This window comes from Myotis davidii, unplaced genomic scaffold (assembly GCF_000327345.1).
Source record: "Myotis davidii unplaced genomic scaffold, ASM32734v1 scaffold1320, whole genome shotgun sequence".
NCBI classification, from domain to species: Eukaryota; Metazoa; Chordata; class Mammalia; order Chiroptera; family Vespertilionidae; genus Myotis; species Myotis davidii.
In genome coordinates, this window is record NW_006291820.1 from 504,207 (window position 1) to 504,420 (window position 214).

Sequence of the window (214 nt, forward strand, 5' to 3'; positions counted from 1 at the left end):
GGTCGCGGTCGTACATGTGCAGCAGGAGCCAGGTCTGCCGCGTCTTCTGGAACCGCCAGCTCTGGCGCTTCTGGGCCCAGCTGGAGAGGACACGGGGTCTCAGCACCAGGCAGGGGCCTGGAGTCCGTCTGCACCACTGGCCGGGTGGCCTCTGCATGGCCGGGGCAGCGTCCAGGCTCCCAGTGTCCAGGGCGGCTCTGGTGGCCCCCACCCC

At 71.0% G+C, this 214-nt stretch overlaps 1 protein-coding gene across 1 annotated transcript in view; it reads right to left on the reverse strand.

Annotated features, from left to right (window-relative positions):
- The window catches only part of LOC102763981 (chromosome unknown open reading frame, human C7orf50), a 65,260-nt gene that overhangs the window by 1,271 nt on the left and 63,775 nt on the right, over nucleotides 1-214 (reverse strand). The window contains exon 4 of the mRNA XM_015564990.1: nucleotides 2-162. Within this exon, the coding sequence (XP_015420476.1) occupies nucleotides 2-162 (161 nt within the window). The remainder of the gene's footprint in view (nucleotide 1; nucleotides 163-214) is intronic.